General features: G+C 38.2%; 1 protein-coding gene across 1 annotated transcript; it reads right to left on the bottom strand.

Annotated features, from left to right (window-relative positions):
- Positions 1-3,859: 3,859 nt before the first annotated feature.
- LOC145502573 (urocanate hydratase-like) lies at positions 3,860-20,147 on the bottom strand. Its single transcript, XM_081481899.1, has 25 exons — positions 20,016-20,147; positions 18,852-18,982; positions 17,967-18,060; positions 17,645-17,704; positions 17,048-17,176; positions 16,282-16,410; positions 15,801-15,857; positions 15,340-15,426; positions 14,704-14,741; positions 14,555-14,605; positions 14,239-14,301; positions 14,043-14,151; positions 13,808-13,878; positions 13,256-13,353; positions 12,513-12,585; positions 12,384-12,416; positions 11,477-11,565; positions 10,536-10,606; positions 9,724-9,822; positions 8,892-8,941; positions 8,595-8,644; positions 8,369-8,450; positions 7,295-7,343; positions 6,570-6,620; positions 3,860-5,309 (listed from the first exon to the last, which is right to left on the bottom strand). The coding sequence occupies exons 1-25, from the start codon at positions 20,139-20,141 to the stop codon at positions 5,169-5,171; spliced, it is 2,031 nt and encodes a 676-aa protein (XP_081338025.1). The 5' UTR covers positions 20,142-20,147; the 3' UTR covers positions 3,860-5,168.
- Positions 20,148-20,190: the final 43 nt, after the last annotated feature.

Genomic DNA, 20,190 nt, shown 5'->3' on the forward strand with positions numbered 1-20,190 from the left:
TGAATATTACGCGGACTCGCAAGTCCACGCCAGTTTCAAATGTCTGTATTGTTAGCAGATAACCAGGTAAAATATCTATGAAATTGTAAGGTTATTTCTTCAGTCAAGCTTGTAAATCCAGATAAGCTCCATATAGGTCATTTACGGAGATATCATTTCAATTCTGGCTCGACTGAAGCTTTCCCTCATTAACAAACACAAAAAATTAAAGAATTAAAATTTGAAATACTCACACGATATCCCTTCAGCAAAGATTGCCTTCTGAGGGCAGACCTGTAGAAACACAAAACCATTAGAACAATATTCTAACCGAAATAAATGTCCTTATACAATGGCTGGTGTGATCATTGCGTTTCTGATTGGTCTAGAGACATTTGCGATTAAAATACAGACGCCCGAATGACGTCATCAGCCGAAGAAAGTCAAACAAGCAAGGTATGAGATTCTACTTAGCAGTGCAAGTGCACTTTGAAAACGCACGGAGGACGTCAAAACGTGGCAAGAGCGTCAGTCACACTACTCGCCTGCGGCTCGTAGCGTACTTCTTTGTCCTTAACACGTTTTGACGTCTTCGTGCCTTATTAGAGTACACACGGACTGCCAAATGAAAACTATTTACTAACTATACATTCAATATAAAAAAATAAGCGATGCGATACCGTCGAGCACTGATAGCATTAAAACGTCTCTAAATTTTAACGCACAAAGCCTACATTATGTGTGCATGATCTTCAACTTGGTGTTAAGGTCCCAGCATATGCGCATGATCATTTTTGCGGACTACATGTGTACCTGGCTCTATGACCTGAGAAGCCAATCACGCTTTCATCATTAACAACAACAATATGATCCCCGACCCCTACCCTGCCGTCCAGTCCAACAGCACCTCCTTTCAATACTGACTTCACAACGTAGCCACAGCCATCCTCAACTCCCTTGAGGGTCAAACCTGGTGTGCGGGGATAAAATGCAGCACTTTAAGTGAAAATTCTCATTTATTGAATGGCGTGCTATTGACAGCGGGAAGGATCAACAGCGTCAAATTTACCATCAGCATTACTCATAGGGGAGGGCAGGGGAGGGGTTTGGAAGTATTGGGGGGCTAGAAGCGGCTAAGACAACTGCTCCCAGCAAGCGTGTGAGCCGTTCGTTGCTAACGTGATGAAAATGAGGCAAAACAGTTATGATACTGTAATGATAATGAAAGTGACAACGATAATTACAACGACAATGATGATGATTACGACGACGATGATGCTACTGCTGATGCTGATGCTGCTGCTGATGATGATAATGATGACAACACATTCGTAAGGTTTAGTTGACTCTGCTATACTTTTGGTTACTTAAAAAGGACGTACGAATTATTTATTTACGGAAAAGTTGCTCTTCTGTTTCAACTAACCTAATTTCCAGGTAAACTGTCCGCAATGGCGGTCCAAAATCAAACTTGCCTGACTGATCTGCATCTTCACCGTCACTTGATTTGTTGTCGCTCGCTTTTTCAACCTCGATGTCGCCGAGCAGGGCGGAGCGTATGTCCGAAAAGAGCACAATTAGAGAGCAGAAAATTAGCTGGTAAAATTGGCCAAGAGTTCACTTAAATTAAATGGAATACGCCAAGGGGCTTTGTTAGCACTTCATTCAAATTATTCCAAAATTGTGAGAACGTCTGGTTTCTGCCTTACTCCCTTCCTCCTCTGGAAGGGTTGCCATTTTATTTCAACACAGCCGTCAAATGTCGTCGCAATTTAAGAAAACCACTAATTTTGATGAATTGTCACTTGGGAACTTCTGGATTTGTACACCTACATATTGCTTTAGATTTCAACAATTTCTTTGAAGTCAATGTGGTCTTCACTTTCCAGTTGGATTTAATTTTGTTATCTTCGTGTCTTGTTAACGGATCACAAAACTTTAACCAGTCACAACATAAATGTCGGGGGTGGGGAGGAGGGGGGTGAGCAGGAGGGGGGTGGAAAAGGGTTTTGTAGTCCACATTTATCCAAATAATTACTTTTGTCCATTGTTGGTGTTTCAAGCAATAAAACAAGTTCTAGTGGGTAACGAAAGCTGTGTACTTATCACGATTTCATAGGGGTAGAATCATTTATCAGATGTCGCAGCAATAATAATTATTTAGAAATACTTACTTCTTCTTTCAAGTTGTGTTTCACCATCGTATCTTAAATTGCCTATGAAGTAAAACAATAATTGCCGCTCATTTGATAGGCTTTTCAAAGTAAAGGAGAATGGCGTTTTCCTTTTCGGAATATCTTTTTTGCGGTTTAGAGATATTTACGTTTTTGTATTATGCAAATGAGGAAACTGATGACGTCATAGGTGGTGCCTCTAAAACAGCACAACACTCAATCGAGAATAACTCTAGAAATATTAAAGTAATGTTCTTCAAACTTGGCACCAGAAATGTACATCACAAAAGAAACAAAATCACACCTACTATGCTGTTGCCATGGCAACACTCTTTGCTCCAGTCTCCTTCTGTGAAAAACAAAATATCCCCATTTGCAACCTTTTAAAGTGGGACTGAGGGTCTTGCTCGGAACATACATGGTTCCCATATTGTCTTAACTCTCCCTATTAGATTGGTGGGTGATCTTTTTGTAAGATAAAAAAATAACTCGAAAAAGCCGTGGAAACACTCGCCTGCGGCTCGTGTTCCCACAGCGTTTCTCGTTCCCCCAAACTTCCACTTGTGTTTCTATTAAACTATTAGATTATGAGCTCGAGATTTCTAACAATCAACAACTTAACAATCACCTATTGGCTAAGGAACTCTCCACTCAAACCGCGAACATGCACTATTATTCTTTCACACATACTCGCACGCGATCCTTCCTTCGACAAGAACGTGACATAACAAAGTCACGCAATGGACGCGAGTCTGCGACATATTCCGCGCCCCTTACAATAAGCGCTCCCATCACACAGTGCACTCCATAATTTACTCATGTAATTGATAACAAACTCTAACTGTTTTGTATCAGCTCAGGCGCTACTTTTACTGTTACCACATTTTAAAACGATGAGAAGTCAAAGACTACTGCAAGGCTAACGCAAAGTGGTATATATATATATATATATATATATATATATATATATATATATATATATATACCTCTTACTAACCGAGTTCGAGGGCCGTACTGTAAGTTACGGACCGAGTTTTTCCCCGTCGATTTATGGCCCAAGCGCGAAGCGCGCGAGCCATAAATCGAAGGGGAAAAACGAGGATCCGTAACTTACAGTATGGACCGAGAAAACGAGGTTAGTAAGATATTTATTTTACCTCTACTGTGTGTCTGACGGCTCGGGAACGATTTCTATTCACGAGGAACGGCTTCAAATTTCTGACGCACCTTGAAAGCAAAGCGAGTCAATTTGAACTGATCGTTTGAAATCGTTAGTAGGTTTTAATACACAATTTTGTTCTCTTACTTGCTAAAAAAGTTAAGAACACTTGTCGATAAACCACGAAACATTTAGGCAACAAAAACAGCTTTAAATTTTAGCGGGCCGTACAGTAGATTACGGCCCGATAAATTGACCAATCACAGCGCGCGTGCTAACTGAGAGCTATAATAAAAAACAATATTACGGCTGGACAGACCAGTTTAGATGTTAAACCTGAAGAAGGCTGGTCTGGCCAGCCGAAATATTGTTTTAAATATACAGCGTTGTGTTAGCCTTGCAGTACACTCTCTTTTTATATAAGACTGACGTCTAATTTTGGAGCTGAGGCTGAACGTTCTTACATTTTTTTTTTTTGCCATTTGAGGCTGAAAAGGTTCTTAAGAGGTTCTTAAATTTACATGGTATACAAGGTCAACTACCTTGATAATGTTTAGGACTTTGTATTACCTTATGACTTTGATGGTGTGGAAGTTATTTTGGAACAGTTATAAATAAGAACTGCTGATTATTACAAATCATGATGTGGGTCATGCAATGAGAAAACCATTGTTAACGTTATACAAAACATGCCATCGAGTATTTGGGTTAATTTTCCATTTTTTGTTACCTTTATTTTATGCTTGCCATTTAATACATATACAGATTAGCAAAATAAGAAAAAGTTCTTAATCGACTCTCGGCCTAAGGAATGTTCTCAATACGTTCTTAAAATTTTGGTTAGTCTCAGTCTCAACGTTCTTATAAAAGAGGTTCTCTTTTAAAAGAGAGTGTAGTCTTTGACTTCTCGTTTTACTTTTCAAGGTTGGCTGATCAGATCTCCTGTGAGATTCAACGTTCAATCAAGCAGGATTTTCGTTCACGGCTTTGCAGTTTGTTTAGTTTGTTACCACACTGTACTTTGACGTCATCTGTGATTTCATTAGCAGACGCACGGTATAACATGGAATCTTTTAGATAATCAATCCATAGAGCACGAAATAATTCACAATACCACACGATGATATACTGCTCGATGTTATTTTAATGTTCTCACACTAAGGTTTCACCATCAGACTTAAAAAAGAATTGTAGCCATCTTGTAAAGTCTGAGAACGATACTACATGTTAAAGAACTTTAAAGCGAGAGTTCACACACAAAAGGGTGTCATCCACTTACTTTGCTTTTCTAAAAATAGTTAGCCGAAAACCGCATTTTGCGGATGACTTTGAATTAAAACTTCCTCCATAAAGCTAAGTGAGATTCCAAAACTTTGTGGCCACGGCAAAGCGACATCAGAGCCTAACAACTTAAGAACTACCCGGCAAAAACTTTACTTATTTTATTATTATTATTATTATTATTATTATTATTATTATTATTATTATTATTATTATTATTATTATTATTATTATTTTTTTTTTTTTTTTTTTTTTTTTTTTTTGGCATTTTTCTTTCTTTCTGATAGATAAAATAGACATTTTTACTAACGTCCCAGAGGTTTAAAGCCACCTTGTTATCTTTTCATGAATGTAAAGGTTCTGCAAACAGATTTTTCTTACCAGCTTGAAGTGTATGTATAAGTATAGTTGTAATAGAGCTTTGAAGTTTTAGAGCTTTGAAGTTTTTAATAAATAAAACAATTCAGAACGTTTTCCTATGATTTCCCTTCTTGTTCACAAGAGGATGCCGTAGTCAAGCCTGGGTTTGATTGAAGAATATTTCTTCCTTCCTAAAAACACTAACGCAATCTTCATTATGGCTTTAGAACGTTGTCTAGCAGGGTTACGTCCTCAACATGTGACGGGATTGTCACCTTCAGTAAGGGATTTTGTTCCATGGCTGTGCAGATGGCACGCTTTGCATGAAGATTGCCTGACCAACAGCGACGCGCAACCTGAGAAAATAAAAATAGAGAGACCGGTTTGTAAAATATGACAAAACTTGGTCAAATACTTGAGTGGCACACCACAATATTAAAAACTGGATCATTGGATAATGCAATTCAAGAGTTTTCATTTGCTTAGCCATCATGGCATATGAGCCATTATTCCATGCTCTACAAAGATGGTAAGCGTACACGCAACTTTTGGAACCTTTTTATCCTTTTTTTATTTTAGTTTTCTACATTTTGGTGGCGTTTCTAATAAAAAAATTATTCCACTCGCGCTTATTGGATACGAGATGATAATAGCTATTTACCATCTCATATCCAACGCGCGCTCGTGGAATAATTAAGGAGTTTACGAAACCACGACGGCGACGCCGAGGACAACGTCGATTAAAAAATGGATTTATATTTTACCTACGAATCTCGCGATACTCTGAAGTCATTTACTTTGTTTATCACTGTCAAAACTATCGCAAAAATAAATCCGGAACACAGCGATAAATTTGAAATAAAAATTTAAAATATTAGCCGTCGTGGTTCACGTTCTCCAGTCAACGCAAAATTTGGTCATGTCACGTTGTTGTCTTGCAAAGGACGGCAAAGAAATGTACCAAGAATTATAACGCACGTGCACAGCCATTGTTCTGCTCATTAATTCTTTTGTTCAGTGAAGTTCCCGTTGCCGTTGCCGTTGCCGTTGCCGTTGCCGTCGTAGTTTCGTAAACTCCCTATTGTTAAATATAATCTTACTACAGCATTTCTTTTGGGGAAGGGGGAAGGGTGGCAGCTTGTCGCGATTAGGTGGCACTATTTTTTCCCGTTTTCGCAAAATATCACGAAACGAAGTCAATCCATTTTCGGAAACTCGATGTCCTGCTAAAAGAGAGAAAACAAAGAAACTGTAAATTTTAGATAAACTTTCATTTTTGAGCAGTTTTAAAAGCAATGAAACCTAAATTCTCTCCTTCCAAAAAGCGCTCTATTTGTAATACCTTTTCCTCTAAAGTTTTAAATTAACTGCTCAGAGAAATTATTCGGCAGGGATCTACGATATGGCTGCTTTTACGTAATCTCTTTCTCAGATCTCTTGTGGGCGGCTTCGTCAACAAGAGATCTGAGAACGATATTAACTTTTACGCTCACTGCTTTTATGAGAAAGCCCTTTCCTGAGAGAAAAACAATAACCCAGTGCCCCACGCGTCAAATTGTATTTCTACGGCAAAGGTATTTAGCACGACTCCATGTATCATTAGTGTGATTTCTTACTCCGTTGTTGACATCCCAGGACAGCATCACACGAGCCCTATCATTGGCTTCCTGCCGTGCAAACAAAGAGATACTAATTCATAATCTATCACGCCAAATCTATATTTATAGAGTACTACATGAAGTATACCATTATTATTCCAGGGAGGTGACAATAAAGAAAATTTTTTAAAAGTTTTAAAAACAAGTGCACACAGTGTGAGCCAGACGAGCGCAAAGTGCCCCGGCAACAACTGCCAGTCTTACAACCATCGAGTGAACATACTGAACACAACAACAACTTAATTTAAATTGAGTAAAATGTTTGGAAAATCTAAAAACACCAAAAAATTGTATCTAGCAGCTCCTTGTTAACAAGGCCATCGGAACCACATGCATAATGTAGTCTTCCTCGCCCAATATCTTTTATTTATTTATTTATTTATTTTGATAAACGTCTTTACCATAGCAATGAAAATGGGCCAATTTTAGCAAAGAAATGAGCCAATCAGCACTCGACAGAATAACATGCGCCTGATGCAAAGCGCGAAAAAAAAAAAAAAAAAAAAAAAACGCGCGTAAGGTACGTGATGTCAGAAGTGTTCCTGATTGGTTGGAGAAAAGCACGTTCCCTCTGATTAGTTAACCGTTAAAGCCATTAGTAAAATCGAGAAAACTCAAAGTAAAGGGAAATAATTTTCTTTCGACAATCATAATTGGGGTTTGTTCTAGAACGACACACTTACTTGAGATCCGTCTAAAACAAGGCCAAAGCCTCCATTGACAACTTCACCCCTGAAAATAATAACAGTAATGGTTAATAATATAATAACGATATAATGTAGTAAAGAGCTTCGCACACAGACTTACTGAACTTAGAGCAACCTTGTGCAGCTCAAAAACAGCTTTAAATGAAAGTACTGCTCGATAGTCTTTATTTGAATGGTCACAGACTAGAGTTTCATCCACAGACTTAAAAGTAAGAACCACCTTGTACAGCATAATAAACAGTACCACATGAAAGTACTGCTCATTAGCTTTCGTTTGAATGGTCACACACTAGAGTTGCATACACAGACTTAAAAGTTAGAGCCACCTTGTACAGCATAATAAACAGTACCACATGAAAGTACTACTCAGTAGCTTTCATTTAAATGGTCACACACTAGGGTTTCATCCACAGACTAAAAAGTTAGAAGCACCTTGTACAGCATGATAAACAGTACCACAGGAAAGTACTGCTCAGTAGCTTTCATTTAAATGGTCACACACTAGGGTTTCATCCACAGACTTAAAAGTTAGAGCCACCTTATACAGCATAATAAACAGCACCACATGAAAGTACTGCTCATTAGCTTTCATTTGAATGGTCACACACTAGGGTTTCATCCACAGACTTAAAAGTTAGAGCCACCTTGTACAGCATAATAAACAGTACCACATGAAAGTACTGCTCAGTAGCTTTCATTTGAATCGTCACACACTAGTCACACTGGGGTTTCATCCACAGACTAAAAAGTTAGAGCTACCTTGTACAGCATGATAAACAGTACAACAGGAAAGTACTACTCAGTAGCTTTCATTTGCATGGTCTCTTACAAGGGTTTTATGCATAGTCTTTTAAAAGCATTTGTACAGAGTGGGCGGCGGCTATTCGCAAGCTACAACTAAAAATAAATGGGAATTATCAGTGGAACCTCTACGGAGTAGCTATTCGTCGACTGTTTCCGAATTGAGTTGAAATTTGGAAAGTGTTGCATTAACTTAAAAGACCAAATAGTTTACCGTAGGCTTTAATCAAACAACTTATCATAACTAACCATCCCACACCACCGCCGTTATGTAGTGCAACCCAAGTAGCTCCACGGAATGAATCGCCGATAGCATTTTGAACAGCCATGTCTGAATAGAGCAAAAGAAAACCAAACAAACCATAATCAATTAAAATCATGCGGTTAGATGCCGATCTGATATTTCCTATAATACAGCCGAGAATATATGGTCCCTCAAATTGCGCAAGCAACAGTCGATCGAACAGTTACGAACCTGCACAGAAGCTAGACCCGTCATAAATGTTCGAAGTCTCTCGGAATGGGCTAAGAAACAAACAAACAAACAAACAAACAAGACTTACCAACAAGTATCATGTTTGAACTGAATGAAGTTAATATTAAGTTTATTCAGGCCGCGCCGTGAACGCACACAATGCCATTTCAACACAACAGATTGCAACATTGCTGTGCACAACATGTTGCACGCGTGTTTGGCAAGCCTGTTGAACGTAACAAAGTTGAAAAAAATATGAACAAAATATTGAAGAGTACAGACCATACAAGTATTTACCTGTCTGTGCCACTAACATCATGATGGTCTCGACTTATAACAACACAACCCTAAAAAAAATATAGTGGACAGGAGTATAGCTTAGCAATGTCGTCGTAATGTGTAGGAAAACGGAACAGAGAAAAACAATGCTTTCTATTGGAAACAAATCTTTTCGCAGATTTCGTTCTGGTAGAGCGGTCTTTACTTGAGTGCCGAAAGTACAGTGGAAGGTCTCATAAGCGGACACCTTCGGGACGGAGTAAAGCTGTCCGTAACTGGAGCTGGCCGATTACGAGAATTGTTCTCGTGAGCGGCCGGCCACTAGAGTTGTGAGAAAAAGACGGCCGTCTACGGGAGCTTGCCCGGCCAGCTTAAAATAAACATTGGGAATGCAAAAATGCCACCAAATTATTATTATTTTTGTTTTATTGCCTTTTGCAATGCCGAAATAATGGCGATAATTGTAAAGAGTACTGCATACTGCAGTGCGGAGGAACCCCGTTAATCCAGTCACCAACCGGCCACAAAAATTTGGTAGCACAGTAGAACCCCGCCTTGCGACCACCCCGTTAATACGGTCACTGTCACTTTATCCTTGCCCGAACAAAAGCTCAGTCAGTCACTTTCTTATTTAAAGAGCCCCTTTAATAAGGCCAACCCGTTAATACGACCAAATTTTTGCAGCCCTTTGGTGACCGGATTAACTGGGTTCCACTGTATTAGCGGGGTAACCGTAACACTCGCATGATGACTTTTTTGGACGTGCATTAATAAGACAATAGTTGATGCACCCGAGTGCAATGTATAAAATTTGTCCTACTGTGTACTTCTGTGAGAAAACTTCTATTACCTGCAATCGCCCTTCACTTATGCCTTTATTGAACGCCTGTGCCAAAGCGACCCTTCCCCGTTGGTCTGAGTACAAAATCCGCGCCTGAGAACCCACTACCTGCAAATGAAAACACAAGATGCGCTGATGTGTGTTTCCCTCGAAATAACGATGGTTCTGGTAAATAAGTAATGGAAAAAGAGGACTGTGTGGAGTCCAAAGCGGTCTGTGATCAGACGAGTAAGACTAACTTTTTTCATCGTAATTAGCCAGAATTAGAGAACACAAAGACCTCTTATTAGTTAATCAAAGGTAAACTAGCTGAGAGCACGTTTTAGTCAAGTGGTCCATACAGCTAGCGTATCACTCCGATTTCCGTAGCACTTTAATGCTTAAAAGCAAATAGGAGAATTCCTTCTCCCCCCTGAATGGGATGCTTGCCTATCGCAGGGTTACCCCCCTACCCCAGCGCGTGCCCAGTGTTAACATTCATGTAGCGTTACTAAAAGACATTTATAAACCTGGTTAAAAGCGGCACTGCGGCAAAGGGTCTTTTCCAACAACGCAACGCGTTTCAAAGATTTGAATAAGTGATGCGGTGACCCGCCACGAGATATTTCCGTTGTGTGCTCATCAAAAAACGTTTCCTCAAAAAAGCGCTCAGTAGTTGTGCAAGGAAACGTAGTACCTGCCTCGTCGCCACTCGCCCGCGCGATAGTACAAAAAAAAAAACTAACTAACTACCAGCTCCCGCTCGCGTTTTCATGCCGAATTCCAGTCTTTGCGCTTAGAAAGAAAAAAAAAAAAGGCTGTGGAGGAGGCAGACATTATACCAGTTGATGCTGCTGCGCCTCCTCGATCCATTTCAGGTTGTCTTCGTATTGAGCTTTCACCTCGGCTGGCACTACAAACAAAGCAAACAAAATTAATGCCAAGCTCTCGAAATATGTTTCAGCGTTTCACATTTTCGTAAGACAGCCCATAGTTAATCGCTGAAAACTAGTGAACAAATCCAACGAAAAAGTGTTTCGTTTTGAAATAGCAGAGGATTCGATATATGGAACAAGAAATACTGTGCTTTATCAAGTTTCCAAATCTAAGAAGAAAGTTGAGACTACGATACAACGGAGAATTTTTAACGAACTTCAAGGTGTTTGAAAACTTTGTTTGTGGTAAATCTTTTAAATCGAAGCAAAAAAGAAGGCCGAGTAAACGGAAAATAAGATAGTAAAAATCCATGTTAATTAAGGTTATTCCCCAGTATTGCATTGCGCATCCCTACTGCGCATAATTTCACGCGTGATTAGCGCGCGCATTAAAAAATGGCGGCTTTTTCTTTACAGCTGGACCTCGCCATAGAGGTAAATCGTCATTTTCTCGCAAACGAGTATGGTGACCTATCATTTTTTTCTGTTGTTTTGAATTGAGTAATAAATTTATCTGTGTAAAATAAATATGGACCACTTCTCAGTGTAGAACAAAAAGCAATCGTCGGAAACGTGAATTTAGCAAGCAATCATGACTACAATCATGGTGCTATTATAAGGATTTATACGGGTATAAACAAGGTGCTGTTGCTCCTTCTTCACTCTGCCTTTCAACACAGAGAACTAAGTTAAACAATTTCTTGTCAAAGTAATCTAAATTCTGTTGCAGATTTGAGGCAATTCCCCCTGATGTACCTATATCTAGTAGCTACTTCACAAGCATGTGCAATTTACCGCATACAAACAAGCTCTTAACAGTTTAGAATGTGTAAGTCAAGCATACTTACATCCTTCTGCCATTATTTCCTCAAAGACTTTCTTGGCAATCTTGTCTGTTGTTGCCAGATCAGCAGCGAGACCAGAAGTACACACCCACCTTAAAAATAGAACAAATGGTCCAAAATGTTATGAGAACCTCAGTCTGAACACACGCTGGTTAAATTTCTGACTCAATTTGCACAGCACTCCGGCAATTTATCTTTCTCATGCAGTGTAAATATGTGATGTTTTTCATACATTGTCGATTGATTTCAATCACGCTTGTCTAAAACGTCCTCGGATAGAGCGGTTTTCAATTGAGTGTCGAAAGTAATTAGACAATTACTTTGGTTTTGGTTTTGGTTTTACTTCGGTTTGAGATTGGTTGAGTAGTCTAATTGGTAAGTAATTGGTTTGGTTCTGGTTTTACGACACTCAATTGAAAACCGCTCTATATCACAGACTCAAAAACTGATCAGCTAGTAGCTGGCCAGACAGCTCAGTTGGTAGAGCAATGCACTGGTATAGACGAGATCATGGATTCAAAAATATTTTCAATTGAGTGTCATAAAAAGAAAACCGAAGTAATCACTACAGCCAATCACAAAGGACGTAGACAATACAGTGAACCAATCACGTGTAGCGTAGTGCTGCAAAACCAATTACCTTTAGGTGCTCTAGTGAAAAACCACTCTATCAGGTAGCTAGCTTACCTGGTTAAAGTTCAACCCAAATAGAAGCATAGAAAACTGGCCATGTCATTGTGGCCATTTTGCGTCATTTTCAATTAAAATCAAATACTCATTACGTCAGAGCAGAGCCGTCTTATTGTACTTTTTCCGTCGTGACACTTTTCAGCACCGGCCCCGTTTCCTTTTAAAAAACACACAATACTGTATGGTCTACGGTTGTAGAAACAAGGTAAGCTTTACTCACCGAAATGGTCCAAATCCCAGGGAAAATATATCACTAAAAAAAGAATAACAATGACATATTTGTTCACAAACCAATGATTCTACAAGCATTTATAACAATCAGACCAGATAATGGCACATAAACACATACCCCATGATGTCTTGCACGTAGGACGGATAACGAAAAATGCCGAGCGGAGCCCCCTCTTTACAAACATCAGCTCCTAAAAATTAAAATAAAACTGGCTTAGGTCTACTTTCTTCTTAAAAATGACAATCTGTTCTGTATATGATGCGATAAGCTTGATGAAATAAGACCTCTGATGTCACACACAGTCATTTCCTCGCTTGCTCGGAGGCGTCGATCTGCGATTCGCGCCACTAAATTCCAAACTGATGACGCAACACTATAAACAACCGTGTAGTGTCTCTGATTGGTTAGTACTTCGTCACCTAGCAACAACCAACCAACAAGACAATGCACGGATAGCTGTGGTGTCATTTGCTTGTTAGAGAAAATGGCTAAGGCGTCAAAAAAGTAATTTCAGCGCGCAAAACGTCGGCCACAATTTGGGATAATTTAACCCAGTCCTCATTCATTTCAAGATTTTATTGGGTGATTCTGATTGGCCATTTTGGCGTTTGTGGTTTCCTCACCTTTACTGGGCCACATAATCTATCAATACTTTGGAATTGAAATTTGATAGATAAAAAATAAGGCTATGAACCTGTGCTCAATTAAGCCACATTAGTCCAAAACTTGTTGTTTTGTTTATTGCCCAGTAAACACAAAGTACGCCTGGCAGCTTGTGGGTAGCTTTCTGATGGGTTTGAGAGAAAAGGCATAAAATATTTTCAGATTGATTAAAACTCTGACGGAATTTGAATCTTCACCTGCACGGCTGGCCTCCAAAAGAAATGCATTTCCATAATCCCAGAAGAACATTCCACGAGCGGTGAGCTTATTAATAGCGGCGACTTGGCGACGCAAGCTGAAACACAATTTACAAAATCCAATATTACTAGTACATGTAAGTGTCATTTTAGAAGAGAATGGTTTTCAACTGAGTGACGTAAAACCAAAACCGATGTAATCACTGTCAGTGTCAGTAGCCAATCACAAAGCACACAGACAGTGTACAGTAAACCAATCAAAACTCAAAGTAAATACAAGGAACTGACGCAAAGCACGGGAAAACGTGACCCAATGAGTCACGATTGGTTTGGGTTTTCTGATTGGTTGTGAAAGTGGCGCAAGATTTATAAGCCAATCGTGTAGCGCAGTGAAGCAACACAATGCGATATTTGAGTGAAAATGGCTCTATTAGTCATAATTTATACAGTAACATTAATTATAACACTTTCATCGTCAAAATTAATTATGCTGTACGTAATAATTTAACAAGAGTGTTTCCATAATAAGGAAGATAAATTAACTATTTTCACCTTTCTTGCACCAAGGCTTTAAATCTTTCAGGGTCATGTTTCATAATTTCATTTGCTTCATCAAACTTTACCTAAATAATAAGTGAAGAAATAATTGAAGAAATAAAATCAGTCAAAGGCTGGAATCCCAGGCATTCACAAGATAACGACAGAACTTTCATAGAAAAGCCATCCCACCATATTGGCGCCACTTGGCACTATATTGCCGTCATGTTTGCACTTTATTGACACCAACCTGAACAGGATAATATCCTCCATTAAACGGATTATGCAGTGAGGTTTGATCAGAGCCCAGCTCCGCAAGAACTTCACCGGTACTCTCATACTCTTGCACTAAGAGCTCCCTTCAAAAGCGACAACAAGTCACATCCGAATCAGTCTCAAATAGGAAATCAATGAGATGTGAACACAGAAGGACTAAGAAATCTTACCATAAGTCTACGACATTGCCGTGGTACCCCAAGCTGTGTGGTTTTTTCAACTTCCGAGCTTTCCTGTAAAAGAAAAACAGTACTGTCATTCTCAGCACCATAGGTCCGCACTGCATGCATGCAAAAAGATAATTATGAAAATAATAATACACATCAGTAAAGCTGTGAGATATCACACAAATGAATCTAAGTTATACTGCATAAATGGCTTTGAATGCACTGTTCAATTGCGACAAAAAAAGGAAAAAATTAAGTGCAAATTATGCAAGGAAAATATGGATTTATTGATGATTTTTAAGATCATTATGTACAGTACTTGATAAGTTCCACACAGATGTCCACATCAGATGTATATTCCATTAACCATCTGTGAAGAAAAGCAACACACGGTAGCAGTTAATTTCAGAATGGTTTAGGAAAGACCACAAACCAAAAGAACATGCATAAAGGAAGCTTTAGTCATACCCTTGTGCATGTCTTTTTTTCAAAGCAGCCTCATCAACCTGAAAGTCAAAGAAATTTGAATATGTACTCACAGCCTAAAAAGCCACTGAGAATAGAGACATTTAAAACAAATACACTGCTGAGACACCTTCAGATCAAAGTAAATTATATTTGACTTTGGAAGTAGTTTAGAAGAAAGAAACAACGGGTTGAATGGATGGACAAAAGAAGGAAGAAGGGAGGGAGGACAAAGGAAAAAGAAATTAGCAAAATAACAAATGAATGAAACAAAATAAAATAAATAAATTGCAATGTTTAGAGAGGAAGCCACACCAGCCTTAGCTGGTTTTCATGCAGGTCCTCTATCCTGGTTGAATTTGAATTTGGAAATGTTGGTTTTTGTGAAGGGAGGAAAACTGGAGAACCCAGAGAAAAATCTTCAAAGCAAGGCGAGAACCAACAATAAACTCAATCAACATATGGCACCGGGCCGGAATCAAACCCAGGCCACATTGGTGGAGGGCGAGTGTTCTTACCACTGTGCTATCCCTGCTCCCCAAATGACTGGAAGAATAAAAATGTTACACCTGAATGAAGGGATAAACAGAGGTCATGAATGACTCAGAACAAATGGATGAAAAGACAGAGCAACCATACCTCAGCCACTACACCAATACAACCAGCAATGACAGCAGCTTTTGCTTGTGCACCACTCATTCCACCCAGGCCTGCTGTAACAAAAACCTACAAACACAATATTGTGTGTTGTGAGCGTAAACAAAATACCAAAGCAAACAAATAACCAAATTAATAATATTGTTTTGCAAATTTTAGTCTTTTAATAGAGTCAAACAAATAGACAGACTAATATTCCCTAGTGAATACTTTTTTATTTGCCTTCGATTGCACATTAAATTTACATGTAAGTCAGCCTGTGTATCTGGTGGGAATACAGGCACAGGTGCCTTGTTATAGCAGTGTGCAGGAGTACCTTATAATGAGAGTGCAGAAATAGCAGAAATGCACATGTGAATATTTCACCAGCCATGTAGGTTAGTTTCAAGACTTTGAAAAAAGAAAAACAAAAGACAAAAAAAATCAGATGCACAGTAAGGTACCTTTCCTCTCAGATCATTCACTCCTAAGTGCCTTCTTGCAGCATTTAAAACAACAATCTGTGAACAAAAGGAAAGTTGTATGATGAAGGTTCTATCTTACAGTTATCCATTAGGTGATGCATTTTGTGGCATTAATTGTGTAAATATTCCTTGGATGGCCTTCTTATAACCGCACAAGCCTCTAAGAGGCCTAAGAAATGAGCGTTTGGGAAATGAATGAGATCTTAATTTATATACATTGTAATTATATTAATTCCACAATGTTACAAGGGCGTCAAAAAACAAAAACGAAAACAAAAAAACACACAGTTCCGCTGATATGTTAACTTCTTCCTTTGTTGGAGGTGGGCTTGGGAGAGATTCAAATTAAATTACGAAAATAAATCTAAGATGTAGACACTGGTACTAATATAAATTGATGGGGCAGGTAGTAATAGAAATGTTTTAAATTTGCTGGCATTGTCAGAACTACAGGACTTACTGTGGTTCCATGAACTATCCCTTGAGGTCCTATATAACAGTAACTCCCCGCTGTCATTTGACCGTACATAGTCACACCTAAGGCAAACATTTTGTCATACTGATCTTTTGATGAGTAGTTTGGAATAACCTGGAAAATCAAACAAACAAACAAAGAGTAATGTTAGATTCGTAAAAGAAAAATTGAGAACATTTAGTGATTCTGGAAACACTTTGAGCAGCTAGGAGCAGCTAGATGTTGTCAGGACCCTCCAGATGCGATAACAAATAATGGTACTTTACAATATGAAAACTCTGACAATTGGTATTCCATCAGTAGTGAACCAGGCCACTAGGCCAGCATCCAGCTCCAGCTTTATAAGCATGTGAGAAGGAGTAATTAAAATTGGCTGCTAATAGCAACCCCTTCCTTCCCCTCCCCCCACCCCCATAGTACGATGTTAGCTTGTCACATGTTACATGACTTGTGTAGAGGTAAAGACACATGATTATTGCCATTTTGCACGTAACTTTTTAAGCAGTTGTCAAAGTAAAGCCCCTAAAAATTAAGGTTTGAAAGGAACGAGTATGTGTTACCAAGAAATTGTTAGCAACACAAATCCCCTTATCTAGGTATCTAGAACAGCTCTGTTCAAGTAAATGGGTCTTGCTCAAATACATCATCTGCCATTTTCAGTTGGTGACTTTAATTTGACTCACCTCTGCTGTAAAATTCATTTCACATATAATTAATATAATTTATATATTAATAATATTTTTAGTCTTACCATGCCATTAGTAATTACTGCCCTTGGAGCAGATGGGCTGCTGGGAAACAGTCCCTGTGGGTGACCTGAGCACATTACAAGAGTCTGGTCTTCTGTCATTTCTGATAAATATTGCATCACAATCCAAAACTAAATAAATGACAAAATATTGACACAACAGTAATAATTATTAAATAAATATATTAAAAATAAATTAATTATTTGTGTGTTGTAAGTAGTCTGGTAAAGTGGCAGTGTAGTTTTGTTATTTGTAAAGATATCATGGTATTGTAAATGATTAATAAAATAGAAATAACTAAACGAATGAAATTAAAAAAAGTCATAAGTATTTGCACTTAGCAGAACCATTAATTTGCAGCTTCCTAACATTACTAATATCCTCAGCTTCTCTCCCAGGTTTGGCAAACGATTAGTCAGAAATAATCAGTCATTTACTGAGGGCATCATGCAGCAGGTACGACTGCAAACTAAATGCAGTTTTAGACATGATAGTAGTGCAAGTTTATAAATAGAAACTTATCAATTCTCTGATTTACAAGTTATATATTAATTAAAATAAATTAAAATATTTTCAAGAAGAATTTGCAATCAGCTTACCTGAGCCCAGTTAGAAAACACCTGCCCATTCCCTCCATATGTGACAAGTTCATGAGGAAACTACATTAATTGTAGAAGTAAATATTTATATTATTCTCCTATTTAACAGAGTGGCAGATAGACCCTAAGCATCATAAATGAAAATAAATTATCATCATCAATCATATTAGTAAATAAAGAAAATAAACTATCATTAATAACAATTATAACTTAATGGTTAACTTAGTTGAGCTTCTCATGATTACTCCCTAAAACTATCAACAAATCAGCACATATCAATTATTATTAATAATTATTAAATAAATATCACTGATTGGCTTACTTGAGCTACTCGTGGATCCAGATTATTCATTATCATCAGCATAATAGCGGCAGCTTGTCTAGTTCTAGCTGGATACTCGTCAATAGGATAAGCACTGGGATAAAAAAGGTTTTAAATTATACATGCATGTAGCATTCTGAATGAAGAACTAAAAGCCCAAGATCAATAAGCTATAACTGATTAACAGGTCAAATCCTCGTTGTGAAACTAAGTAGATCACCAATGTACGAAGTTTATGAGAATTTCCGTCATTACATCCATTCCTACTTAATTCTTGGTGCTTTGTCACATGATATTCAATTTAATAACGCTTTTACCGGTTGGTAAAATGCAGTTAATGGAACATGACACCCCTTGAGGGCTAGACTGTTTTCGTTCATCATGTAATCCAGTAGGACAACAATAGTAATGTCAATGCTGAATGCTCAATTCACAAGTGAACATTCCCTTATTCTAGCAGTTAGCACACCCTTCCCTCCCTTGGAGAGGGGCTTTTATCTGTTATTTGTCAATAAACTGGGGTCACTCCTTGTGGTTCAGTTAAGTCTGTGTGGTAACTTCCCCCAAGCTTTTGCATTGTTTGTATCTTGCCATCTCATATCCTGGCCTTTATCTTGTCTGATCCAGCCTGTGCTGTGCTGGGGATATAAGAAAGGCTCTGCCAATACTCTTGTTCTATTCCCACATTAGTGGAGGAATAAGCGATGCTTTTAGTTTGTGCACCTATCATGGAGTTACATCAAATCTCCCACAGGGCTGTGTCCCCCTCAATTATGCCATATTGTTGTTTGCGTACTTTGTTGGGTCACCTTTCACCTGGTTGCATTAAAATTCTACACTTAGTTTGAATAGCGGGATAGTGGCATTAAGTAATATTAAACTTACCGCATTTCAATGTCTGGTCTGAAGCGATACATGTAGATGTGGCCATACTCCCTTAATTCTTGGGCAAACTCTGGAGCAAGTGTATGATGACAAGTGGATGGAAAATATCTCAGGGCATTCTGCAATGCTAACTAAAACACAAATATTGTAAACAGTTTAAGATAGTAACTTATAATAATATTTTTTTCATTGTTTTACACATAAGTACTAAGTAAAAATTTAGGACATTCAATGATAATTAGAACCCTCCTGATGCCATTTGCTTAGTAAATTAAGCTGCTAAAACAATTAGAACTACAAAACTCTGAGACATGAACTCTGTTGTTGGGCCTCCGTGAGAAAGAAAAGAAGGGCTTAAGTGAGATGGTAGAGCTTCGCCACTTACCACAAGCTTATGGCATGTCTATCTAAATATTAGCATATTAAACCATCCTAAAACGTTCCTAAGATTGTCATATATGCATGACCAAAAAATGCTGTAGGAATTTTTATTTTCTATCACAGTCACAGGTGATGTTTCAGGATAAAGGTCGTAAGTGATGTTTTGTATGACACAAACAGCGTGCAGTCGAAAAAACACGTGCGAGAAAGTTGAACCCCAGCACAGCTCAGTCTTGCTTGTTTCTCGTGACACACTTTGGAAAATGCTGGACAAGAAAAACAAAATGATGGGTTGAATTTAAACCTCAGATACATCACATGTTTACCCTAATTTTTGCCAGAGTTTATTTGTATCCCGTGACTTCAAGCAAATCGTGCGTGAAAAGAAAAATTACAAATTAATTTATAATAAGCTGAGTTAAAATCTATGCGTTTTATTTTATCTAATGCTTATTTTTTAGTAATTAATACAATTAAGCTTAACTTGTTTAGGCCATGTCGTGAAAAAATGCACATTTATCCCTGTTACATGTACATCATGCTACCTTTTTTTTTAAGTAAGAATTTGAGAGCTACTTTCGTAAGCTTCCATGCAAAATAAGTAAAGAAAAATCGATTGGAATTATTTGCGGTTATTAAAGATAAGGCTAGAACTCGTAGACAACGAAAACAAGAAAGTGGCGCGAATTTGTTGTTGAAAGACAACAATCAAGCTAAGTTTCGTTTAGGCGCTGTCCGCTACTCTCAAGGAATTTTCTCAAAGTATCAAAGAAGATTTCATACCCTTCGCTCATCCGCAGAAAGATTCACTGTTCTGACAGGTGCATGTGGCACGGAATTGTCACGATTTCGCGGTGAAGGAAGAGGATCGATTGGAAGGCCATCGCACAATTCCTTTAAGCACGCCATTTTATTCAGTCCGTGATCAATGATTCCAGCGTTTTGTATTTTTAATATA

Source organism: Orbicella franksi, chromosome 11 (genome assembly GCF_964199315.1).
Source record: "Orbicella franksi chromosome 11, jaOrbFran1.1, whole genome shotgun sequence".
NCBI lineage: Eukaryota > Metazoa > Cnidaria > Anthozoa > Scleractinia > Merulinidae > Orbicella > Orbicella franksi.